Genomic DNA, 23,384 nt, shown 5'->3' with positions numbered 1-23,384 from the left:
GATCAAACTGAGCATGCTCAGCAGCCTGTTAACTGGACTCTCACAACCAAACTTGATATTGTAAGTTCTTTCTGTTTAATATTTTAAGTTGCTCATACTAACCAGCGTAAAAACTGTTTTCTACATTCGATAGTTCATTCAACTTAAAAAAAAAGTTTTTTTTATATATATACTGTTTGCTTAAAGACCACAGCTCTAACTACTTTAGTCTTTACTCAAAATAAATGCACAATGATGTGCAGAAGCTGATCAAAACCCAGACCTGCCCTTACAGATTAGGTATTCTGACATGTTCTCCAATGATAATTGTTGACTACGCCATACTGCCTTACACATTATGATCCGTCGCGTCAGGACGAATTGACTGCAAATCTGTGTGACTAAGAGAGACTGCTCCCTGTCTGAAGGTTAGACCTGGCAGAGTGAATGAGGCCTCTGTAAGAACTAAAGATGAAACGATGGTGTGCTTTTATGCCATTTCAGAAAGATGTTCAAAGTGCTGCCACGGGATGCAGAGTGAACAAGCCCCAGTGCATATTCAACTGGGTCATTGATCGGCTCTGAAAAAAATGGCCTCATCAAGAGATTCCTCCCAGCCTGAAAGATCCGACATGTCTCCCAATTAGCAAGCATCTTTACTCGTCAGATCTGCGCTAATAAGGAATAATGTTCAGTTATTAACATTGCGGCTGATAGGCTTGGCTTTGCTCTTTCTTCTTCCTCATCACGCCTCCATTACCGATGTTTTGAAACGGGGTGGACCGTTTCTCAGAGCGTTCACAGTTGTTCCGTAGCTGTCAGAGTGACGGTTTAGGAAGTTTTATTGGCACTGTCAGATTAGAATTACAAACAACTGTTTCTGAAGGGTTTTCTTCACATTCACCTTGATCTTTTCAGAGTATTTGAACTGTCAGGGTGTACTGCAGACCATATCTGAAATTACTATTTTCAAATGGAGCTCTGGCAGTCATACAAGTGTGAACTGATTTTATGTTTATTAAGGGCTACTCATTCATCTTCCTTAGCCTATCTTAACCCACATTGTGTACTCCCTGTCCTTGCCCTTTAACATGATTTGTGCTTTTCACAGTACTGCTAAAAACATTCAGTCTGTGATTTGACTAATAAATGCCATGTAAAATACAGGATGTGTTTCCATAGAATATGGAGTGTAATTTGTGTAGAACAGTAATCCTCCTGGTTAGTTTACCTGCCACTTGTTTGCTCTTGAGTGAGGCCTCTGATGCTAAGGCGTAGGACATGGTGATGATTCTCTCCTGCTCTTGAAGAGCAGAGTCTATGTCTGGAAGCACTGGCTTGTCTACTGCTGCTGGAGGAGGTATATTCTGAACACTTATGTACACACAGACACAAAAACAAAAAACAGGTACACCAGAATGAACTCACAGAGAAAAGTGTAACAAAAATGTTCAGATTTCTATTTCAAATAAATGCTGTTCTTTTGAACTTTCCATTCATCAATGAATCGTGAAAAATCACACAAAAATATTAAGCAGCACAAGTGTTTTACACATTGATAATAAGAAATACCCGTTGCACTAATTGTGTAGGATCACTGCTGTGCAATATTTTTACATGCAAAACCTCACTTCAGTTGCCAAAGTTATTGTACTGAATTTTATTATACTTAATGTGTCATAGTTGTACAGCACCTATTGCTGTTGTGTATCATGTGTGGATGCACCGTAACTCATTTTGTTGTATTTTAAGCAATGACAATAAAAGGGAAATTAATTGAAATATTTATTGAGCATTAAATCAGCATTTTAGAATGATTTCTGAAGGATTATGTGATGCTGAAGTCTGTTGAATATCACGAGATTATATCACATTTTAAACAATTTAAACAGAAAACTGCTGTTTTAAATTGTAATAGTATTTCACAATATTACAGATTTTACTGTATTTTTGATCAAATTCATGCAGCCTTGGTGAACATAAGGGACTTCTTTCAAAAACATAACAAAATCTTTTGAATGGTGGTCAATAGAGGGTATGCATGTGACGTCACCGTCGGCCGGCAAACACTGGTTTTAGCATGAATGCCGCAAAACACACACAAAACACATCTAAAACGGGAAAGAGCTTTGAGATTAATTGTATAAAAAGATTTTTCAAGAAATCTGAGATATATTTTTACCGACTGCAGGAAGCTACAGAAAAGAGAAGCAAATGGATCGCTGCAATTCATAGAAACAACTGGACTCCAGGCAGCAAAATGTGGATTTGCAGTTCTCATTTTGAGTCAATATGTTGAATTTTGGGGTAAAATAATACCCTATATATTTTATTGTATTGACAACTCATTAATTAAACATTTACCATCTTAAATTCTTCATAATTGGATGTTTTTAAATAAACACTGACAAGTTTTAGGGCTCGACGATATGACAACATTGATATAAGTGATCACCCGGATTTAGCCCTACCTATATTATAGTTATATAAAGCGTTCACGGGCAAATTTTCTTTATGCATTTCCCCGTCGTCTAAATCAGGCACATATAAATGTCAGGAAACACGATTTCTGGCTGCATGTCAATATCCCTGGATCACTGGATCTTGTAAGTTGTAAGGAACACTATATCTCGTCTAACATTTAGTTTAAACTGAAAATTATTTGTTTTATTTGCGTTTTCCCCTATTAAATCCAGTCATGCTCTTTTGCCACTCAGTCCAGCTGAGGGGGCGTGTTCCAGCGGGAAAGTGACGTCAATGCATACCCTCTATATAACGTCAAGAAAACATCTATAAAGATGACTGTGTTAAATGAGACTGATCTGTCAGTACCTAGACTTAGCCAGGATGCTCTTGATTCGTTCCACTTTACGGTGCCGGGCCTCCATCTCCTGAGGGCTGAGGGGCTCTTCTGGATCCATGTCCACATAGCGCTCAGGGATGGCCACCTTTTGAGGCTTTGACAGCTATACAGGCATTGAGACCAAACATACACCATCAATCACTTTAATCTGAAATCTATTGTCCATATTTTTATTTGTAATATTTTATTTACTTTATTAATTTTTCATTCTTGTAAAAAAAAAAAAATTAAAAAAAAACTTACATTAATGTATAATATGAAACTATAAAAGGCTAAACAATTGCTGCAAAATAATGAAACTTTTTTTAACATTCAAGTGTACCTGAGTGCAATGGTTACTGAGATTGCCCTTTAATTAAACTCAGGATAGTTAAACCAAAAATGCCGTACTTTCTTCTGTGGAACAGAAAAGGAAAATGTAGGCCCATTTTAAGAGGCTGCTCACTGCAGACCCGATGGGTGGAGCTTAACGGTCAAACCACACCCTAATCCTACCCATAACCCTATTGTTAAACATAACTCCAGCCATTAGGTCCATGTAGGTGGAGCTGGACGTCATGTGGTCCTGCAGTGAGCACCACTTGCATTTTAATGGACTCAACATTTGTGGTCTCCCTCAACATTCACTTTTTGTACATACAACACAAGTGCATGGTTACTGAGCATTTTCTGATCCACACAAGGAGGATATTATGTCAGAATTTTCATTTTTAGGGGAATTCTCCCTATAAGTAGTATGGTTACCTCTTTGCTGAGGTCCAGCTGGTAGTCCAGAGGCTCCAGATCCAACTCTCTCATGGGTGTGCTACTCAGGGTAAGCCATTCGTCTGAGTGAGAGCGCTGTCTCTCTTTGTGTTCGACTGGTCTCTCCTCACCCTGCACGGCCCGCTCCAGTAGCTGCAAATCAAAGTCTTGCTCTCTTCTCCACTGAAGGCACACAAACACACAGAGCCCTGAGACGGCCAATCTAGATCTTACACACATCCAACTGAGGACATGAAAATTTTAGTTCTTCTTATGATTTACAGGACAAGAAAAATTTGCACAAAAAAAACACAACATTTCCAGTTACACTGTGTAACGCTCAAGAGATCTTAACTAAGGAGAAATGATTTTTCCCTGAACCTCAGACACTATTAAAGCTAAAATGACCTTTGCGCTGCACATATCAGTTTACATCCAACATTCATTCTTTACATGAAAAGTTTAAAGAGGGGAGCCCTGCACAAAAACAACACACAAAACTTGGTTAAACTGCAACCATGAGCATAATTATATATTGTCCCAGTGCGCTCCTGTACCTCTGTACCATGTAAAAGTGATTGCGTCTGAAGTGTCACATGTTCAAGCTCTCAAACCGTAGCGTACAACACTCCTGCAGACCAAGAAAGACGCAATAAAAAGCTCCATCTGCGACTTCATTTACATGCTTCATTCCCAGGCTTTATTGTGCTTACTGGAAAGAAAATAAATCAGTGTGTCGTGAAATAAACTGCGGTTTCACATTCACAGTTGACAGAAAAAGAACAATTACCTCCTTTTGCTTTTTTACTAGCAAAGTGTTTATTTTCTTGTGCAAAAATCTACAAAAAAGATAGAGGAAATTGCTATGCAATTGATTTTCTCTTTGCAAATTATGCTACAATTCGCTGTTATATTATTATGATCATACAAGTGATTAAAAAACATGTTCAGTAAGTAATACAATTATAAACACAACTCATTCATACATCACCCAGGCCAATACATTTTGGTAAAACATGGAGTAAAATTATAAAAGTATTTAAAAAAATTAAAAATAACAAAAGCCAGGGTAAGTTAAACCAGGTCTGGTTTTGTAAAATTAAATGATATATTTTAAAATCAAAAAACAAAATATGATCATGTCATTTATTCTGTACAAAGAAGGCCATAACTTGCCTCAAGTCAGACCCAATTTGCATTAAAAAAATTATTTAGCAGGGTTTGGAAGAATTGTTATTAGAAAGCCGGATGTGAAAAGTTAAATTTGGTCAAATTAGTATAAAACAAAAAAATGTATGAGTGAGGTAAGCACAATATAGTCTGGTTTCACACTTTAGTTATGCTATAATTATTATGGTTGAGTGATGAACTGCTAAAAGGTTTGAGAGCTTGTTGTGCTTGAAATTTAGTTTAGTATATGAGTCCACTAATACAGCAGACATTGTTTCCCATAAATTTGAGCATTGGGTTATTGTTATATAGGTTAAAAGAGCATTTTGATGTTAGTGCTGCCTTTGGACTTTTCAAACACCCCACAAGTAAAAGCACACTACTTTGATTCACCATCCCAGAAGAGCTGCTCCCTTGAGATCCATGTCCCAAGTTTAAAATTAAACGCTCATATAAGTCATTACAACATTTTGAACCTGTAATGAGAGTCAACAGCACATCAGCTTTCATTATTAATCCTCTAAACACATTAGTCCACGTCTTTCATTGGCAAATAGTATAACTCCCATCTGTCCTTACTCTGTAGCCCATGCAAGCGTCCCGACAACATATGATAAAAATCTCTCCCGTCTCCTTCTGTAACACCTCCCACAAACCCACTTACCTGCGGCAGACACTACTATGGTAAAATGCTGATCGCATTAACGCAAAATCTTACAGTTCTCCATCAAAACAGTGTAAATAGCTGAATGTACATTTATGTCAGGGTGATAATCCTCTCTGGAGGAAAACATGTCATTGTGCTCTAACGTACTGATCCCAGGTCTGCAGACACGGGTCTGGATGCAGAGGAGGAGGAGGAGCGAGATGTGGAGGCCTGGCGCTCGCCCTGGCTGAGCGTTCTCTTGCGCTCCCGTACGAGAGCCTTTTGGTGACGCTTCATCCTCTCCAGCTGCTCTTCGGCGCTCATGCGTCCGCGCTGCTGCACGATCTCCCCAGAGTACAGACGCTCCAAGGCACTCTTTGGTCTCTCCTAGGAGACACCAGAGGATGTGTTAATAATGCTGAAAGAAACCGGACCAAAGCAACAGCGGGGACAAAAACATGCATCACCGTTTCCTCAAAAATATTAAACAGCACAACTGTTTTCAATATTGATAATATGAAATGTTTATTGAGCGACAAATCAGAATATTAGAATGATTTCTGAAGGATCATGTGAAACACTGAAGACTGCTGAAAATTCAGCTTTGCCATCGCAGTAGTAAAAATTGGTAATACACTGTAATGTTTCAGAATATTAATGTTTCTACTGTGTTTTTGACCAAATAAATGCAGCCTTGGTGAACATAACAGACTCCTTTCAAAAACTTTCATTTAAACCTTTTCCTTTCAAACCAAACTTTTAAACAATAGTGTATATTTAATCACAATATATTATGGAGACAATTTAATTTAAGTGATTTTGTATGATGTGTTGTTAATAATGTGTGAACAGTCAGTCAGAAAGAGAGAATGAGAAAAGAAGGGAAAAAAAAACAAGTAGAAGAGTCCATTTCGAAGATCTGCTGTGCTCATTTCTGTTAACATTTTCTGCATGAATCCATCAGGGTTGGAGACACACACTGTGTTCACAGTCTGCATGGCAACACTACGGCAGTAACTCATTCGCAAAGTACAGTCTGGCTCAAGCCCACACTGGCTGCTTTTATTTCATGTGCTCAGCGGTTTGTACTGCCGCTGCATCTAATCAACCTGCCAAAGCAAACTATGAGACCCTTTATGTCCCTCTGCCTCTCAATAGACACTTTCAGGACTTGTTTGGCTTCCTACCTTCAAGCTTGTGGTGGTGAGTCCTCTTCTAAGGGTGACGAACGATGAAATGTTTGATGACTGGTTCAGTCTTGAAGATGAGCTAGTCAAACCTAACAGAAGTTGGACTGGATTAGACAAATCTTTCAGACCATCTCAAATTATGAGCTGAGAGATCATACTTTTAAACGTCAAGCATCACTGCCCACTGAGTAACCTGAGTCTTCACATTCACACTTGGTACGCAATTAGGCAAGCGTGTTTCTTCAGCTATGGGCACTTGTGGCCCTGTGGATGCTATTAAAGCACAATTGTTTTTAGTAGTTTTAATTTGCCTGCTAACAATGTCCAACAGTATGTACATTCAAAAGTTTGGGGTTGGTAAGATTTTTAATATATATATATAAAAAAAAAAGACTCTTATGTTCACCCAGGCTGCATTTATTTGATCAAAAATAAAATAAAAACGGTAACATTGGGACATATTAGAGCAAATTAAAGTAACTATTTTCTATTTTTAAATGTAATGTTATTCCTATGATGGCAAAGTGTCTCATGATCCTTAAGAAATCATTATATTATGCTGATCTGATGCTCAAGAAAAATGTCTTATTATTATCAATGTTGGAAAAAAGTTGTGCTGCTTAATATTTTTGTGGAAACCATTACTCTTTTGGATTATTTTGGAAACATTATACAAAGGATTCTTTGATAAACAGAGAGTTCAAAAGAGCATTTGTTTGAAATCAAATTTATTTGAAATCGATTTAATGCATCCTTACTGAATAAAAGTACTAATATCTTTAAAAAAAGATATCTTACTAACCCCAAACTTCTGAACAGTAGTATAGCTGTTTCAAAGGAAAATTCTGTAATGTTTTTCTGAAAGTCATGCACATTTTCACCTCAGTATAATTTATCATCACATCTCAAATTATGTATTGTGTTTGACAATTGAAGAAGATGATGGTGGTGGAAATTATATTGTTCACCTATTTGGCTCTTTCGTAGTTCGTAATGTTAAGACTAAGTTCACATTCACAGCATCTTATGTATCCTAAACGTATTCATTAATATTTGTCGAAATTCTCCAAATGGGAATTATTGAAGATGGGAAGCACCTGCACAGGCTACAAAGAAAATATACATAATAATTAATTAGTAGTTAATAGTTAATAATATTACTTGCGGATTGCTTTTACATCACCAATGAACTGTACTGTGGTTTACATGAACCAAACCTTGCATTCCCTTTTCAGCGAGTGTGAGTCTGACTGTGTACAGGTCTGTGTGTACCTCTGTTTGGTAGAGTTTGGTAGCCACTGTCACGGCTCAAGCCCCCCATTTGTCCACCAACTGCCAGCAGTTCAGGCTCACTGAGGAATGCCCGGATCTCAACCTACAGTCCCAGAAGAATAGAGCTCAGAACTATAATAACATTTAACCACTAGCACAGATGACAGCTGGCCTTATCCGGGTGTCACAAACCTTATGATCTCCGTTAGTGTACTGCCCGATCTCACGGTCACGCTTCCGCTCATCAGACTGCCGTTTCAGGCCCCGGACTGATGTGTGGCGGATGACGGAGGTCTCTTTGGGGAGAGGGGGCACAGCTGGGGGGTGTTCATCTGGGCTGTAGAGGTGAGGCAGGGGGGGTCTGGGTGGAGCATCTTCCTCAGGCTGCATATGTAAACATAAACATCCATAAATACAGATAAATAGACTAAAGTAGTATCTTGATTGCCTAGTTTCACTCACTCACCCATTTTTGCTTGTGGGCTGGGTTTGAGAGCTGCAGGGGCTGCTGGGTAGACTGCACCGGGCTGAGATGGGGACTGGACTGAGCAGCTTTCAGTTCACCCATGGATGGAGTGAAGAGTGAAGGCACTGCGGACAATGACGCTGAAGGCACAAGTTTCCTCTCTGGGACACGCAAACATCCCAAATGTCGACATCACAAAGCAAAAAAAAAAACACACAAAAAAACACATGCATGATTATCAGTAGCATCTGTACGCAGTAAGATGCGTGTGGTGATGTTTGACCTCAGTACCTCGGTCTGTGCTCCAGTGCATGGGAGTGATGGCAGGCAGGGGCCCGCTCTCACCTGGATTACGCACAGAGTCAATGGTCACTCTGTAGTTGGCTTTGCTGGAGCTCAGGCCTGCAAGCACATCCTCGATCCGCCACAGCTCCTTCCTCAGCTGAGACTTCTCCTGCTGCACAGTAGCACAGAATTGAATAATTTTGGATGAAATAAAATGGTCCAACTATTAAACTGAATAAAAGAGTAAATTTAAGCCTGAAACAGGAGGGAACAGAATACAAGTGCGCATACTTCAGTACATCATTTTATGCATTACATTTACTTAAATAATAAAACTGAATATATTATTTGATATGCAAATATATATATATAGTACTGTGCAAAAGTCTTAGGCATGTTAATATCCACCCCTCCCAAAAAAATGTTTTTAAATCAGTTATTTATATATTTTGCTGTAGTGTGTCAGTAGGAAATATCAGTTTACATTTCCAAACATTCTTTTTGCCATTAATTGTAATAATCCAGTGAGATTTGTGTATGCACAAGGAGTCTGACAACAGCCGGTATGATCTGATCTCACCATCATCGAGTCCGTCTGTGATTACATGAAGAAACAAAAAAAACTGAGACTAAATCCAGAAGAACTGCGGGAACGTCTCCAAGACGCTTGAAGAAACCTTTTTTTTAACATGTCTAAGACTTTTGCACAGTACTGTATATATATAGAAATATCAGAATATATAAATGCTATTCAAGTGTATAGAATATTGAAAATGAGTGTCTGTTTTTCAGTATTCAGATCATTAATATAATATAAAATAAAATAATATTAGAACAATATTTTTAACAAAAACAGATGAAAAATCTAAATTAACCAACAGCTTAAAATAGAATAGAATAGAATAGAATAGAAGTACTTTCTTACTGCTGTGAACACTGTTAAAAAAAATATGACGACCCTGAGGCTCGTCTTTGATTTTCTAAGAGGCAAATTTAGAGCTCAAAGGGGCACTGAAGAAAGGATAGGATTTTCTCTTATTTGTATTTTCAGAACAAGCCATAATTTATTGACTCTGTCTGTGTGCGCTCTCACACAAACACTTGAGAAATCAATAATCTTAGACACGGTATGCCTTGTTCTTACGACTCTATCACGCTGATCAAAAACTAACATTAGATCTTCACCCCGCCTCTGAGAGCTCCATATCTCTTTCATTACTTTGTTCTTTCTCTATCAATTACCGGACTGAGAGATGCATGCTGAATAGAAAAGGAGACACGGTTTAACATCTTTTGATACATTTTGCCGCTCAAACAGTATTGATACTTTAGTTTGGAAGCATGCATTAAAGGGATAAAAGCTGAAAAACAATTTTGGGTTTGAGTAAAGAAAGACCTCTGTCCTTCATTTACATTTTGAAAAGAGTTAAATCAGCTTGGTGTCATTTTCCTGTGGGTCTGACCTGAGAGAGAGCACTGTGGGCCATCTGGTCTTGAAGGACTGAACGCAGTCTGTCCACATCTCTCTCTAAGTGGTTGTATTCTGCCCAAGCGTTCTCCATCTCCTGTTTAACACAGAGCAGAAGCAAGCCTCAATACTAGTGCAATAAGCTGATATTAGTATTGCATTGATATTCTTGAGTCTTCTGTCAGTGTGTGTGTCCTCACCGTGGACACCTGTGAGATGTCCGCCCTGATGTGGACCACATCCTCCCGTAACAGCTTCTGCTGATAGGCGATCTTTTCTGCATGGGCGGGCTGGTCCTGGTACTGTTCCATCTGCTGATGGGAAACATCCAGAACTGACTCGAGCTTGTCCTAGATAAGGTGAGAAACAGAAGACGATGCAGATAAAGAAGTTCGAAAAGAACTAGCACTAGGGACCCGAAACATCAGGTTGGACACTAGGTTCCTCTGTGATTAATGAATTCTGAAAACAACATTTCATTTAGGTCAAAATTTGCTTCATGTAGTAACATCTAAAATTAGATCTAAAACCGGTTATTTGATATGGCTGAATCAATCTGACTATATTAGGTTGTAACAGCAAAAGTCATTTTAAAGGCTTAGATCAAGCAGAAATAGATCTTCAAGCTAACAATTGCTTTTTGGGGTCTGTTAGGTTTTTAAAAATGTCACTTTCGCTCAATACTCCTTAATATATTCATGGAAACCATGACACTTTTTTGATGAACAGAACATTCAAAAGAACAGTATAGAAATATCTAACTTTTGTAACATTATTTTGTATGCATAGGATCAATTTAATGCATCCTTGCAGAATAAAAGTATGCATTTCTTAAAAACAAAATCTTACTGGCCCAAAACTTTTGAACTGTAGTGTATAAAGTTGACATCGTGCAACACAATACAGCATCAACGCCTGGGTTACAATACGGAATTCAGATGAGGAAAAAAACAAAGCACCTTATCTTCTTTTAGTGTGCGTATACTGGCCTCCAGCTCCTGTAGGATCTTGTCTTGCTCGCATAACCTACTAAGCTTAACCTGGGGAGACAATCACAAACAGCAATAAATCATGGTCACCAAACAGAAGGCATGTCTGAACTGAATCCATTAAAGTATACAAACATATCAAACAGAAGGCCGACGGAAAACATTCTTCCGCTATTCCATATTCAACATTTTCCACTATTGAAGATATTCATTAGCATAAACTCCATGCACCCAAGACAATTTTGGTGTCATTATTTGCAGAAACAAACAGCATTTTCTCAGTGAAAAATGGGTTACAGGGTACGTGCGCGCGTGCGAGAGAGACGGAAGCTGCAGAAGTGTCTTGTTTACGGTCTTCTTCACACTGCCTGTTTATTCTCCACTCTGTTTATCATTCCCTCCGATTAATTATTAAGCTGTTATTATTTTACAGCCATATATTGTTGTTTTAACAACATTAAATATTCATCACACAGATAAATCCACCAACAAAATTCGTATAAATTGTTAAACCGAAACAATGTTAATGATGAAAAGCCAGGACTTCCAGATTATTTACCTCCAATCAACTGAAAAACAGCGAGAGCACTGGAATACAAAAATCAAACTGAAAAATTTACAAGCCCGAAGTATAAAACTCCCATTGCATGTATTTTTCTCTTTAAATTGAGCATTGAATATAAAAAGCCCTCGTCAATAATTTCAATTTCTTCTTGACACCGAGAGAGCTTGCTTCTCCCCACAGGGCGTACAAATTCAGGCTTGAGTAACAGCTTTTTGTGAGAAGCAAACAGAGAGAACGAAAGGGGAGGTTCATGATCAGAAAGTGGGCATTAATAAAGAGAGAAGAGAACTTACATCTATGTCACTTTCAGCTATTTTAACAGGCCGAGGTGGTCGATCTTTAAGAGAGTCACGTCCGGTTACCTGTTGACAAAATGTAAAAGCTCATACACTTTCACCAACATTAGCATCAACATCAAGACTATGTTGGCTGTAAGGTTGCATTGATCAAGCAACCAACAAGACTGCACATTCTATCGACAAAATGTTGCTGAAATCATGTAAACAAACTGTGCTATGGCAAACTAAAAGAACAAGACTGTAAAATCTCAAGATGAACACACAAGCAAAAAAAGCATAAAACAAACCAACACTGTTTTTGGAAGCTCTGAGATGATGTGTTTACCAACAAATAGCAACTGGGGTATTTGGGGAGAACCGCAACGATCCACCCAAAGCGCTGTTCTGTCTCTGGCAAAGTATCAATACTTTCATCGGCAGTGAACTTGACATGAACTCATGTGGGAGTGAATCATTTAGTGATAAACAAGAGTTAGCTAAAGGATACTGCATAAGTAAGAGCAGCTGTCAGTAAGCGTTCACTCGTTAACAGAAAACCTCAGACTCTAGAATAATTAGTTGATGCTTAATGTTTGTACTGAAATAATTCACATAATGGTCACAATTACAATGCAATCTCTATGACAAACCCTCATCAGTGCAGTATTGATATTTTACCAAAAGAACAACAACAACACAACAAAAGAAGCACATGCATATATGAGTATGACTCTGCAGATCATGTGCAATGCACACAACGATGGTCACATGTTGTGCACACGCCATCCTTACATTCAAACAGAACGCACTGTGTACCGAATAGATGAGAGGTTCAATACTTTTCATCTGTTTGAAATGAAGATAAAAAGGGTTTCTGTGAACTGTAGGTATAAATTTAGGCATACATTGGAAATATACATTGGAAATATGAATGATTAATTAAAGCAAGTAATGCACTCCACTTCAAAGAGGCTCGGAAAAGTCAGTGACCATAAAGTTTGTGACAAAAGCGGAGAAACTCTATATAAGATATATAAAGGTTACTAGGGCTGCACGATATATTGAATTGATCAAAATGTTGTGATTTTGCATATTGCAATGGCTTTATGAAAAATCTGGTACATTTAACAATATAGCGGGTGAATTATGTATATGATGTACATTACAATAATATGCCTTTCTCCACTGACGTTCTGATGATCAAAGCCTTTCTAAGGAGATGTGTTTCAAGGGATAAAATGATTGACTACAGGGGGACTTTAAATTACGCACATCACATAATCGCATTATTTAACAAGTTACTGTATATCACATTTTTCTTCAATATCGTGCAGCCCTAAATGCAACTGTACAGAAGGAAAGACAATTCAGAGTCAGATTCTAGCGTCCATCTGACCTTCAATTGACAAACTCTCCTCCTGGACTCTTAACATTTGCAGCCATCACTAGTCACTACATCCATGCATCCGCCAAGACTTTAATTGCTAAATTGCAGCATAAAATCTGATTTTTAGCAATAAAAGCTTAAAATGACGCATTGCTCTCTGTGAATATTGACTGATGTAAATGTAATCATCGGTTTCAAAATTCACTCTACACATCCTTCAGGGTTAAAGAGCAGAGCAGCCGCTACAGAGAATAAGGAGGGGGAATAAATCAGGAAGAGTTTATGCCTTGAGGAGAGAGGGAGAAGATGGGCGGAGGAAGAAGGTGAAGGCAGGTCCAATAAAGCCCACCTTCAGATCTAGATACTCCAGGTCCTTCTTCAGCTGGATGTAAGTGTCATCTGCCTTTAAGTGGGAAATGAAGAAAGAGGTCACATGACTCATGGCTAAGAGTACAGCATTCAAGAGTGAGACACTGTAAAATGCTGATATATTATAACACAAGTGCATGTTATGGGTGATTGACCCTTTTTTTTTATTCCTAATGACGACAAGCATCTTTAATTTGTACTCGGACTGATGCACTGTTGAAGGTGTGCCATAAGTTTATTGAATAAGTAAATGATTTGTTTCTTCACTCTAAAGGTCTATACTTATTCAGAGCATGATTTTTTGTAAAGACGTGATTTAAGAAAACGTGAAATGGACCACTTTTACACAGAGTGCAAACATCTGTGTGCAGTAAAGCATTTTATAACAATGCTGTAAATGTTGTAGAATACTAGTTAAGTTTTAATGTGCAACCCTGCAACCGACAGAGATATAGAGCGGGACACAGCTTATGTGTTACTATTTACCAAATGTTTAAACTAATTTCTGAGTACCTATCTGACACATTTCATATCTAAATTTCCATATACACAAGTAAACCAGTGATGTTTTTTTATATTTTCTGTTCATGGCAACATTCAATCATGTGAATGCAGGCAAGTCAACAAGCAACATGCTGTTAACATCTGAGAAGCAATCTGAGGATCCAAAATACAAGAGAGGAAGAAACTAAGAAAAAAAAGTCCCAACAAAAAAAGCAAAATGCAGAGGAAAGGTTCTTCAAAAACACTTAACAGGCTGTTACGTCAAACTGCGCAGCCCAAGCTGTAACGTTCTACCGCAGACTCCATGCTAACGGAGAGCTAACACCAAACCAACGCAGTCACAACTAGAACCAACAGCGCACAACTTTAAAGATGAGCACAGAATGGGGGTTAAGGAAAGGGAGGTATGATATGCTCAGGGTGGGTTGAGGGGGAAATGACCCTCTGACCTGCAAAATGGGGCCTGAGAGGCCGTTGTGCTGGTTCTGCAGGTGTGTGAATGTGTCGCTGTGCACGCTGGCCATCTTGGCCTGGTGTCTCCTGAGCTGGATGAGCAGCAGGGTCAACTCCTCCGGCTGCAGGACAGCGGGGAGACGGGAAAGAAAGCACTTCAGGAGGTGACCACCAGGGCAGCGGTGAGATGTTGTGAAATTTGGCCAATAGGAGTGGCGAAATGTAACTGCCAGGCTATAACGGCATATTTCAGATCACTCTCTCAAAACTAGAAAGCAAAACGCTCCTCGTGGCCGAAATGTAATCTACCAAGCAGATCTTCTGTTTCCCTACGTTTCCAAGATAGGTCTGAAAAAGTCTGTTCTTTATGGAAGTCTTACCGTTTTTCCATGAAGACTTGGTGCACTGACTGTGTGTGTGATGTAGCCCATCATTGGCATAGATCTCCTTTCCATTTGCGAGGTCTGCAGAGACACAAAATTATACAGAATGGTGGCGTTGAGAATGACAATGAAGAAATTCACAGTCCTCTCTTACTACTATTCTCAAATTCTCACTCTTAGGTATGGATACTGTACATTTTTGAAGTCAAGTAAAAGTCAGTTTCAAAAAACTAGGGCTCAGCAGAGCACATTTTACTCATTCATCTGTTTCTTTTAGTTAAGAAAGTGTGTGCTTGATTTCAAATGTGCCACAGGGCTTTGAGGGTTTGACAGTTTTGCTTAACATACAAAATTCTTCATCTAAGCCCATCATAGCACCTCAAAAGGACACAAACAACAAGAGATTTAATTAACTACACATAAATTATCTCCAACCTGCTTTCTTAAAATAACATTTGTTTGCTACCAGCAGAGTAGCACTGTAGACTCTGTTTCCAATGCGAATCCCATGGCACTGCATTTTTGCTGTATAATAGGTTTTTTATTTAAATACAAGATCAGAAGAAAGAGACCACTGCTGAGGCGGTTTTTATTGGGTGCTTTGCTTAGCCTTTGGCGAATCTTATCAGCTAAACAGTCTAGTGATCCACCGCGGAGGTCCGTGAAACCACTCTACGAAACACACTTTAGCCTTTAAGATGCATCTATAGATAGGCTTCTGCAGCTGGGTAATTGACATCACAGTCGAGCAGTGACAGCAGTGTCTTTCTGTGTGATTTATTTCGTTTATCTGAAACTACTTTTGGAAAACAACATTTCTAATTCTTCTCTAATTGTATACATGCAGTACTTACTCCTCCATATTAATTGAGAGATTATAATTCTGTACTTTCAAAAACAAACCGGTTCAATATTTTTTTTTTAAACAAATATTAAAATACTTCACACTGCAAAACTATTTCAACTTGCGAGTTGCGAGGGCCAAAAAAAAAAAAAAAAAGTGATTAAAATGGTTAAAACTTGAAATGGTCACAAGCTACACCACCAAAATAAACACTTTCCGTATTAAATTTTATGTATGCATTTTATGTACAATACTAAGATTTTAATGTTTTTGAAATGTGTCTCTCATGCTTACCAAGGCTGCATTTATTTGATCAAGAATACAGTGAGAACAGAAAGAACATTTTGAAATATTTATATAATTTAAGATAACGGTTTTCTATTTTGATATATTTTAAAATATAATTTATTCTCGTGATGGCAAAGCTGAATTGTCAGCATCATTACTCCGGTCTTTATTGTCACATGATCCTTCAGAAATGATTTTAATATACTGATTAGAAAAAACTGTCTTTACTGTCATTTAAGATCAATTTAATGCATCCTTGCTGAATAAAACTATTAATTTATGTTAACAAAAATTACTAACACCAAACTTTTGAACAGTAGTGAAAGGTACTCATCTCCACTCATTTATATACAGTGGGATTCAAAATTATGACGAAATATTTAAGATTTCTAAGTCAAAAATCAAACAAGCAAATTTGTCACAGTGATGCTCTTTGAATCATTCTCAAAATCATGCTGGAGAACATGATCATCGGGTTTTAAACAAACCTGTGGAGTTTGAGCAGCTTAAATGCTGCTGTAAGTAATGCATGAGTAAAAAAAATGCAAAGACGTAAATTTTTCCCACTTAATTTATGCTGATAATTGTTAAGCTGACAATCATATGTAATGAAACCATAGTGAAAGCATTTTCACTAGTAGTCTCAGATTTTCAGATCCCACTGAGATGTTCTTTGTGGTATCACTACATTGACTGAAGCTGTGTTTTTCTTTCCATCTGTCTTTTGACAGCTTCTGTGAATCTTTCTGTTGGAGGCATGTAATTAGTGAGTTCACACGAGTCCCAGCGTATGCAGAGCAGAAGTGGGTGACAGTATGTTAACTTGTAAGAGGCACAGAGGCTTCTGTGACTGCCGCTGCGTGTGAATGTGGCGCTGCTCTCATGTGGGGGGTGTAGCCGGCAGATGCCACTATTTGTCACATAAACAACTTCAGCGACACACATAAACAAAAAGCGCTCTCTTTAGTCACACCCTCTGCACCTGGGAGTCAAACCCTGAGAGAAGACTGTGTGAATCCTGTCACAAAGTCCAAATCAAAGCCTGAGTAGAGGGAAACTCAGTTTTCCCATAACCCTTCATGCCTTTGGTGGTCAAGGCTCCTGTGGTCTGAACAAAGAGAAGAACTTTCCACAACTAATTTAAAAATGTGAGATTATGTGAACTGCTTCGTGTTCCCTACCTTTGAGATCTGGGAACATATTCCTCTGGGAGAACCCAAACTGGGTGTGTCCACGGTGGCAAAGTCATCCAGCGGGCGCACAGTCACCCTGTCGGAGGGCGTGTGGGGCCTGCGTGGGGACAAGGACCTGGAAGGGTGCCCGGTTGGGGGCATGTCACATGGTGATGGTGGCACAGATATGGATCGTGGCATTTCCAGAGTGACCCTGAAGCCAGACGTGTCCATGTAGTCAGGCCCGGTGTAGATTGGCGCGGTGGGGCTTCCGTGGCGGAACTGTTGGCGCTGCTGCCACTCGTACAGTTGCCACACCATGCCTTCTTTAGTGGCCATCCGCTCGTCAGTGGACATACGAAAGTGACTAAGACGGTCGTGGGCGTACTTGTAGTCACTAGGCAGGTTGCGGGGCACTGGGGGGGAACTGCCTCCGGAGTGGTGGCGAGCGGTCTTTGGCAACGACTGGTACGTATCCATCATGACGGACTTAGGCTTGAGAGGAGGTGTCCGTCTGGGTAGGGTGTACTCAGTAGTGGGATGGCTGGAATTTTAAGTTTTTTACTGTTAATATTGATCCCCTTCTCACTGTTAATTAGCATTCATATGCAATACATACACAATATTTATATAAAAACAATTATTATAATTTTTCTTTTCCCTAAAATGTTTTTATTCTGAGCTGAGAAACACTTTGAGCTGCAAATTAAAGTATTATTATTATTAATAATAATAATAATAATAATACATTCATATTTTATATCTAATATTTGATATATTTATTCTTCTTCCTATTCTTCTTCTAATTTAATTTAGTAATACAATAACACAAATAAGAACATATTTTAATATGTTATAGATACTTCATATTTGATCAACTTTAAAATATTTAATATGTGCTACAGATATACATTTCAGAGAAAAAAACCTTTAGGGAAAGTTCTGTTTAATACAAAGACGTTTTTTTAAAGTATCCTAGAGGATGGCTCTTATTGTGTGCAAAAATATAAATGTAATTTCATTTTGAGCTGCAAATTAAATTAATAATAATGATAATAATAATAGCATTTAATAATATAATACTTGAAAACATAATATTTTATTTGTATTATTATTAATAAAAATAAATTAATAAAATAATACATTATATAATACAATTGTAAAAATAAGAATATAATTTAATATATATTATAACCAATATACAGTATATTATAGATTATAGTTAATATATATTCCACTTTTTTTTTTTTTTTTTTTTATTCTAGAGACTGACTCTTATTGTAAGTGCAATAATATAAATGTAATTTTTGGGTTTTTGCTAACTTACGGAGATTATATTTTTTCAGTAGTAACCAAAATGCGGTTGCTAGAACTACTGAACACAAAACATTCCCTTTAATATTCAGTGCGTTTTTTTCACAACCACTAGAGGGAGCTCCTTTATAAGAAGAAACCATATGGATACAGAATCCCACAATGGCTCAAGTCCTCAAAGTTACATCATTTAATGAGCTTATTACACATAGCCCTGTATGATTTCCTAGAATTTTTTCTCCATCACAGCACAGATAAGGGTGTTTACGCAAACAAAACTGACCTTTTGGGGTCTCCTTTCTGCACCTTCACCCAGTGCTCGACCTGAGCCAGCGCAGTTTTCCTTTGTACCTTTTTCTCTGTGTCTGTACGGGGGACGAGACCCCTCTTATACACCACGTTCCCGTTCTGATCAGGGGGCATGCCCGAGGAGGGCAGCCCGTTCCTGTGAGAGGGCACCGTGGACGACGGGCGAGAATGGGCACCTGACTGGGAAAGCCCCTCCATCTCTCCAGTGGAAATGGTTTTAACAGGATCCTCCAACACTTCCTTGCTGTAAACATAGCACTCGTCCCCATCCCGCTCCGGCCTCAGCTCTGCCACCTCTACATGCAGTGTCTGCTGGAGACCCTCGGTCTGGGAGGAGCTTTTGATGCTGCTGCAATGGTTGGTCTGAGGGACTGCGTGCTGCTCAGGTTTAGAGCTTCTTTCGGCCTCTCTGTGGAGTGAAGGAGTTATTTGTTAAAGGGAGTAGATTGTTAAATACTCTGAATGGCAAACATTAGTATTTTAGATTTATATGTACAGTTGCATGTTCTTATTTCATTTATTTGTTTTGTTTTAAATTGTGGTGTGTATTTTATGTTTTTGTCTACTATGCTGCATCCAAATTGCCTGCAAGTTATCTTGATTGAATAGAGTTAATATTTAACCTTCAAAATGACCTGTGACTTATCGGACTTAATGTCTTTTAAAAGTCTTTGTCTAGACTTGAGTCTTGGGTGGGTCTGAAAGCTTCTGTCCTGAAATGGTTTCAGTCATACCTGTCTGACAGAAAGTTTAGAGGAAAGATGGGTAATTGGGTAAGACCTGTGGTCTTCCACAGGGCTCTATTTTGGCTCCTTCTCTATTTTCTCTATACATGCTACCTCTGGACGCTATTCTAAGCAGTCATGGCGGATCCTTTAATTTTTACGCGGACGACATTCAAATTTATATTCCAATCAAGAGAAACAACCCGATGCTAGAGGAGGTTAAAGCATGGCTAGCCCAAAATTTCCTCTTCCTAAATGAAGACAAGACTGAGGTCATTGTTTTCGGCCCAAATGAAAACTCTGTGTGTAAGTCCGGAGTTAGAGAGTCTATTGTCTTTTAAATCCCCAGGGGTGAGGAACTTAGGTGTTCTCGTTGACCAGCCTTTAAAATTTGACAAACAGATCTCATCCGTAATCAGTTCCAGTGTCTACCAACATTGTCTATTGGCTAAAATCAAAGGCTTTCTCACCCTGAAAACTCTGGAAATGGGCTGTTCGTGCATTTATTGCGTGTCGGCTAGATTACGGCAATTCCTTATATTGCGGTATATCAAGTTTTCAAATGGCTCGTCTTCAGTTAGTCCAAAATTCTACTCTTTGTTTGTAAATCTCTTCATAACTTAGCTCCTGCCTATCTCTCTGAACTTGTCCATCCCTACACTCCACCCAGAAGCCTAAGGTCAAACGAAGTCCCTCGCGTTAGACTGAAGCGTAGAGGGGAGCGTGCATTTGCGGTGACAGGGCCACGACTCTGGAACACCCTGCCTCTCGAGATTAGAACGGCCCCTACTTTGTCTGTTTTCAAGTCTCAGTTAAAAATACCTGTTTTCTTCAGTATATTGATCTCTTCTAATGGTTGGTTCTACTATTTTATATTTGTGTTCGATACTGTTTTGCCACTCCTGTTTTTACATTCTATATTTGAGTCTGATGCTGCTTTGCTACTGCTGTTTTACTATTTTATATTTGAGTCTGATACTGTTTTGTCACTCCGGTTTTAAGGTTTTCGCTTAGCTTTGCTTCTCTTTGTGTTTTATGAGTTGTTATGCAGGTCTTACTATATTTTAATCTGGTTGTTCTGTAAAGCACTTAAGTCAGCCTAGTGGCTGTTGTAAATGCGCTATACAAATAAAGTGAACTTGAACTTAACTTACTGCTGATATAGAAGTAAAAAACAGAAATGAGTTTAGACTTTTGAATTAATTCTTATAAAATCTACAATTCAATGTGTTGATTTAATGTGCTGATAACTGACCTTGAACTGACTGTCTCTTTCTTTCGTGGAACATCAAAAGAAGATTTTAGCATTATATCTGAGCTGCTTTCTTCTATAAAATGAAAGAGGAGGGTACAGGGACTGTCACACTCCAAAAAGGACAAAAATGCACCATTAAAGCATCATAAATATAGCCCATATAACTCGTGCACTATATATTTTATACATATTTCAATATTCAATACTGTGTTCCTAAATTTGGAGTGTATAATTTTTAATGGTTTTTGAAATAAGACTCTCCAAATAATGCTCAACAAGGTTGTATTTATTTAACCAAAATTCAGTAAAAACAGTAATATTGCAGAAATATCATTATGACTAAAAAAATAACAGTTTTTTGTTTTAATATAGGCTATTTTATAATTTATTGATGGCAAAGCTGAATTTTCAGCATCATTACTCCAGTCTTTAGTGTCACATGATCCTTCATAACTCATTCTAATATGATAATTTGGTTATTAAGTTGGCAAATAAGTTGGTTATCATCAATGTTGAAACCAGTTGTACTGCATCCTATTTTTGTAGAAACAGTCTTGTATATGATTACTCTGTGAAGACGACGAAATGCAAGAAACGAAACTATGCCTTGACATATTTTCCTTGAATACGTTTGACAACTGTGGTCACCACTGACTTTCATTCCATGGAAAAGAGCAGCTTAAGCATTCAGCAACCCTAAATCTTTTTGTGCTCAATGGAAGACAGACAATTGGTTTCAAAAGACACGTGCAATATTCATGAACAATATTCAAAATAATTTTTGGATGAGCTATTCCTTTACGTCACACAACCTGACAATTAAGTCTAATTTGACCAGATACGGCATAATAAATAAACAAATTTAACATAAATTAATACAAATGCATAATTTAGCACAATTAATTAATTAATTTCAGCTACTTATTTGCTTCATTAGATCAGACCAGTGGTCATCTGTATAAAATTAAGAAATTATAAGTCAATATTTAAAACACATTCATGAAACATTTACAAGTGAAATTAACACACAAAAAAAAGGAGATCTGAAATGCATCAAAACACTTCAGCACTATAAATCAGATTCATACAACTATCTTCACATGCAATATTGTGAATATATCCCTAGATGGTGCTGTTATTTTACATTCAAAATCTCCCGCAGAAGGTCAATTAATTACAATACAGTACAGCAGCACTAACTGACATTTTACTCCTCGTCATGATCAGACACATGGTCTGGCATCAAAACGACACAAACAGTAACACTGCCAACAGTCCACGTGCTTCTGTGAAAGCCTTTGCCTACAAATTGCAACAAACACAGCCACTACACTAGTCCAACCAACCATAAGCAACATTATGAACCACCTTCATGGTTATTAACCACCTACTCCTCTTTTTTATGCACACTATAAAAGCCCAGCGATAAGGAAAGCCCCAGGGACAAAGCCTCATGTAAATGAAGAGCATGGGGGCAGCACACTAACATCACGCCCCAGTCTGAGTGCTGTGTTTGGGCCGGCGGCCCACAGTCAGCTGCATGCAGCGTGCCGCAGTGATACTCCTCCCCAGAGCTGTAGTGTCAAAGTGTACACAACTATGGCACTGTGCCTTCTGCACCAGCACAAAATCAGCAGGTGAGTGAGAACACCACACTGCTTTTGCTGTACCCCTGAACTGTGGATCAGACATGAGCTTAAATCACTACAACACATCATACATCTAGGCTACAGTTTATGACTGCCATGAGTCCTTCAAGTGACTTAAAAAGTTGGTATTTGTTTAAAATAAAATACAGTTTCTTTATTTGGATTCAAAATTCACATCTTATAAAGGATCCAATCATTTTTGGGGACAAAAATTAAATAAAAAAGCATCCCCAAAATGACTTTTTCAAAAGTTGCCATGTCACGAACACAACCAACTCAGCACAAAGAGTAAAGCTGCGGTCACACCGAGTGGACAAAATTACTTAATGCAAACCATGCAACCTTTGAATTCGTGTGGGCTTTGAATTCAGCCAAAAGGTTAATGTGTGATGTTTAACTTTAGATGCGGTTTAGGTCCGCTATAAGACTAATAACTTTGTGCTATAAATTTGCAGGTCAGATTTCACCAAAATTTGGTCCACATTGAAAGATAACCATTCTTTGAATTGACTTGTGCTGCCAGCCTCCTGAGTAAGATATGAATAGAGCACAAAGTCAAGCTTTAACCTTGATCGTCGACTGATATGTCATTGGACTGCCTCAATGAGATCGATTAAATGTTCAAGTAGTGTAGAAACCAGTTAAGACAACTTCACTTCCGTTGTGCATGAAATAATAGAAAATATCAATCCTCACATTACATAAAGACGCATAAAAACATATAATATTAAACATTAAGTGACAGTATAATGAGGGTTTAATAGAGGAAGTTCTAGAACAAGTGGAGAGAAGAATTAATACTATACTAGGTTAGAGA

At 38.2% G+C, this 23,384-nt stretch overlaps 1 protein-coding gene across 15 annotated transcripts in view; it reads right to left on the bottom strand.

Annotated features, from left to right (window-relative positions):
* plekha7b (pleckstrin homology domain containing, family A member 7b) overlaps nt 1–23,384 on the bottom strand; it is a 97,603-nt gene that overhangs the window by 7,649 nt on the left and 66,570 nt on the right. For 6 of the 15 annotated variants that reach the window (XM_084404649.1, XM_084404640.1, XM_084404652.1 and 3 more), the window contains 18 exons: nt 18,913–19,347; nt 17,325–17,859; nt 15,009–15,092; nt 14,625–14,750; nt 13,589–13,705; nt 11,931–11,999; nt 11,043–11,123; nt 10,284–10,433; nt 10,079–10,180; nt 8,622–8,787; nt 8,331–8,491; nt 8,057–8,248; nt 7,865–7,967; nt 6,590–6,681; nt 5,571–5,789; nt 3,587–3,769; nt 2,812–2,945; nt 1,211–1,353 (listed from right to left, as the gene is read on the bottom strand). In XM_084404649.1, coding sequence (XP_084260775.1) covers nt 1,211–1,353; nt 2,812–2,945; nt 3,587–3,769; nt 5,571–5,789; nt 6,590–6,681; nt 7,865–7,967; nt 8,057–8,248; nt 8,331–8,491; nt 8,622–8,787; nt 10,079–10,180; nt 10,284–10,433; nt 11,043–11,123; nt 11,931–11,999; nt 13,589–13,705; nt 14,625–14,750; nt 15,009–15,092; nt 17,325–17,859; nt 18,913–19,347 — 3,092 coding nt within the window. Of the gene's footprint in view, nt 1–1,210; nt 1,354–2,811; nt 2,946–3,586; nt 3,770–5,570; nt 5,790–6,589; nt 6,682–7,864; nt 7,968–8,056; nt 8,249–8,330; nt 8,492–8,621; nt 8,788–10,078; nt 10,181–10,283; nt 10,434–11,042; nt 11,124–11,930; nt 12,000–13,588; nt 13,706–14,624; nt 14,751–15,008; nt 15,093–17,324; nt 17,860–18,912; nt 19,348–20,918; nt 20,992–23,384 lie in introns of all 15 variants that reach the window. The other 9 variants (XM_084404654.1, XM_084404646.1, XM_084404645.1 and 6 more) reach the window with 8 other exon arrangements.

The sequence above is a fragment of the Rutilus rutilus genome (genome assembly GCF_951802725.1).
Source record: "Rutilus rutilus genome assembly, chromosome: 3".
NCBI classification, from domain to species: domain Eukaryota; kingdom Metazoa; phylum Chordata; class Actinopteri; order Cypriniformes; family Leuciscidae; genus Rutilus; species Rutilus rutilus.
This window is presented reverse-complemented; position numbering and strand designations above follow the sequence as displayed.